This window comes from Monoraphidium neglectum (genome assembly GCF_000611645.1).
Source record: "Monoraphidium neglectum strain SAG 48.87 unplaced genomic scaffold scaffold06255, whole genome shotgun sequence".
Classification (NCBI taxonomy): Eukaryota; Viridiplantae; Chlorophyta; class Chlorophyceae; order Sphaeropleales; family Selenastraceae; genus Monoraphidium; species Monoraphidium neglectum.
This window is the reverse complement of record NW_014007381.1, coordinates 1-2,379: the sequence shown is the minus strand read 5'-3', so window position 1 is coordinate 2,379 and position 2,379 is coordinate 1. Positions and strand designations below refer to the sequence as shown.

Sequence of the window (2,379 nt, the reverse complement as noted above, 5' to 3'; positions counted from 1 at the left end):
GTCTTGACATGATTGCGCCCTGCACAATTCTGTTACTCGCAGAGGAGGAGGACGACTGGGCCTCTGAGGAGGAGGGTGAGATGTGTCCGGGGGGCCCTCAGGGGGGAGGCTTGTAACATGATGCGCGCAGCAACGTCGCCTGCTTGTGGCGGCCAGTCTGCTGCAGTGTCGCCTGATATTTTTGTACGCAAAGTTCAGCCGTATACTGCTTGCCCAGCAGGCCACAGAGGGATTCCACAACAACCTCTCCCATCCTACTCTGTCAATCGCATGTGTACGCAGTGGAGGAGTCCGAGGCGGGCACCGAGGAGATTGAGGCGGGTGAGTGGTATTTGTTTTTATTTTGGCCAAGGCACACACTGTCCTGGCAGGCATCTCCATCATGGGCAGGACATGCAACGCCCCTCGGGTGCGACCCCGTTCTGCCCTGCCCCCGGGCTGGCTGCAAGCCCGCGTTGGCACAGACCCGAACAGTCACAAACCGGACTTGTCAATCCCCCCCCCCAACTGCCCATGGTGCTCTCTCACGTGCCCACAGTGGAGGAGCTGGAGGGCGCGTCAGAGGGTGTGTGATCTCACCGCGTCAAAGACACAACGGGGTTGTGGGGAAGTCTCGTGGGACGCAGGGCAGACAACAAGTGTGCTTAAGTAAGGCACTGCATGCGGTGCTGCACCTCAGGCCTTGCGCACGCACATCCCCCCTTCTCCGATGCGCCCGGCCTGCCCAAAAAGGTCAATTGCCGCCCGGTTCATCACTAAATCTGCGGCGCTCTCCGCATTCCCTTGCCCGCAGAGGAGCAGGAGGAGTTGGAGTCAGCAGACGAGGGTGAGCAATCCGCCTCTTGCGGTGGGGCACTCGTCACATGACAGGGTCGCACTGGCGTGCTTGACATACAATGGCAGGGGGCACGCGCGTGCCTGGGCGCGGGTGCTGCCGCGCGTGTTTTGATGCACAGTCGTGAATGTCCCGCGAGTCGCCCGCCGTCGCGCACCTCATCTCACCCTGGCCAATGACCACGCACTACTTGTCTTGCAGACGTGGAGGAGGACGCTGCAGAGGAGTCCCAGGAGGAGGAGTCCGAGGAGGAGGAGGAGTCCGAGGAGGAGGAGGAGTCTGAGGAGGAGGAGTCTGAGGAGGAGGAGGGCGAGGAGGAGGGTGAGCACCCCGCATGTGTATCGCGCGAGGATAGGCAGTTGACTGCGGCTGTGCGCCGCAGAAGTCTGGATGGGAATGTGTGACACGGCTGGGCCGGCACATCGGATGCAAGGGTGCGCCACATACCTGAACATCACCCACCTCCATGGCCTGTGCCGGCTGGTGGTTGTTCGGTCTGACTCGCAGAGGACGAGGCGTCCAAGTCAGAGCAGCAGGGTGAGTTGCTGGGGACTGCCCATGCATGTTGTGGGAGGCGGGGTGGTTGGCCACGCACAGCAGGCGTGTAACAGCTTCGCCGGACAAGCACTGACTTGGACAGCAAAGCGCTTGCCCGTGAGATACGCCCGACCGCCCGGCCACAAGACAGAGGATGGGCTGGGCGGTCGACCGCCTTGTTGCGTGGGCGGTAGTAAATTACAGCGACACGCCCTGCAACCAGACTTTGCCAAGTGTCCCCCACTCACATGACGCGCCGTGCATACCCACGCCGTACATTCACAGAGCGCGTGGGCAAGTCCGCGGCGGGCCGCAGCTCGGCCCGCACCAGCCCCAAGAAGCGCGCGGCCGCGGCCGCGGTCGCCACCAACAAGGCCTCCACCAAGCCCAAGCCGCAGGCGGGCGGCAGCAGCCCCGGCGGTGCCACCAAGAGGCAGCAGGCAACGGCGGGCAAGGGCTGCGTCGGCGGCAGCAAAGGCAAGGGGACGGTGGCGCCGGCCGCGCGCTCCCCCATCGCCACGCGGCGCGGACCCATGAAGAGGACGGCGGCGGCCTCGCAGGGCCCGAGCCCCAAGCGCCGCGCTCCCGCCACCGTGGCGAGCCCCGTGAAGCAGCTGTTTTCGCGCTTTGAGCAGCTCAACATGAACGCCAAGGGCAAGGTGGCCGTGGGCGCCAGGAACCAGAAGGGGCGGGTGTAGGGACCCGATGCTGCCTTGTCCATACACGCACTGGCTGCCGCGTGTGCTGAGCAGGGCCCCGGTGGTACCCCCCCTGCATGTTTTGTTGGAAAGTATGCGGTCCAGCTGTCGGAGACCCTTTTTGGTGTGCATGCACTCATTTGCACGCCGGGCACGCTTTGTTGTCAGCACTGCAGCTGCGGCTGCCCCTGATCCTTCCGTGCGCTGTTGAAGTGTGCATTTCCAGACGCACTTGCGCGTGGCTCATGTGAATTGTGTGATTGTCGCGTAATTGCCAAGGCACCGGCCTGGTGAAGCGATGGCCTGCAC

General features: G+C 63.8%; 1 protein-coding gene across 1 annotated transcript; it reads left to right on the top strand.

Moving 5' to 3' along the window:
- Positions 1–513: 513 nt before the first annotated feature.
- MNEG_16336 (hypothetical protein) lies at positions 514–2,070 on the top strand (the record flags this gene model as incomplete). Its single annotated transcript, XM_014035194.1, has 5 exons — positions 514–565; positions 794–826; positions 1,037–1,156; positions 1,343–1,372; positions 1,658–2,070. The coding sequence occupies 5 exons, from the start codon at positions 514–516 to the stop codon at positions 2,068–2,070; spliced, it is 648 nt and encodes a 215-aa protein (XP_013890648.1).
- Positions 2,071–2,379: the final 309 nt, after the last annotated feature.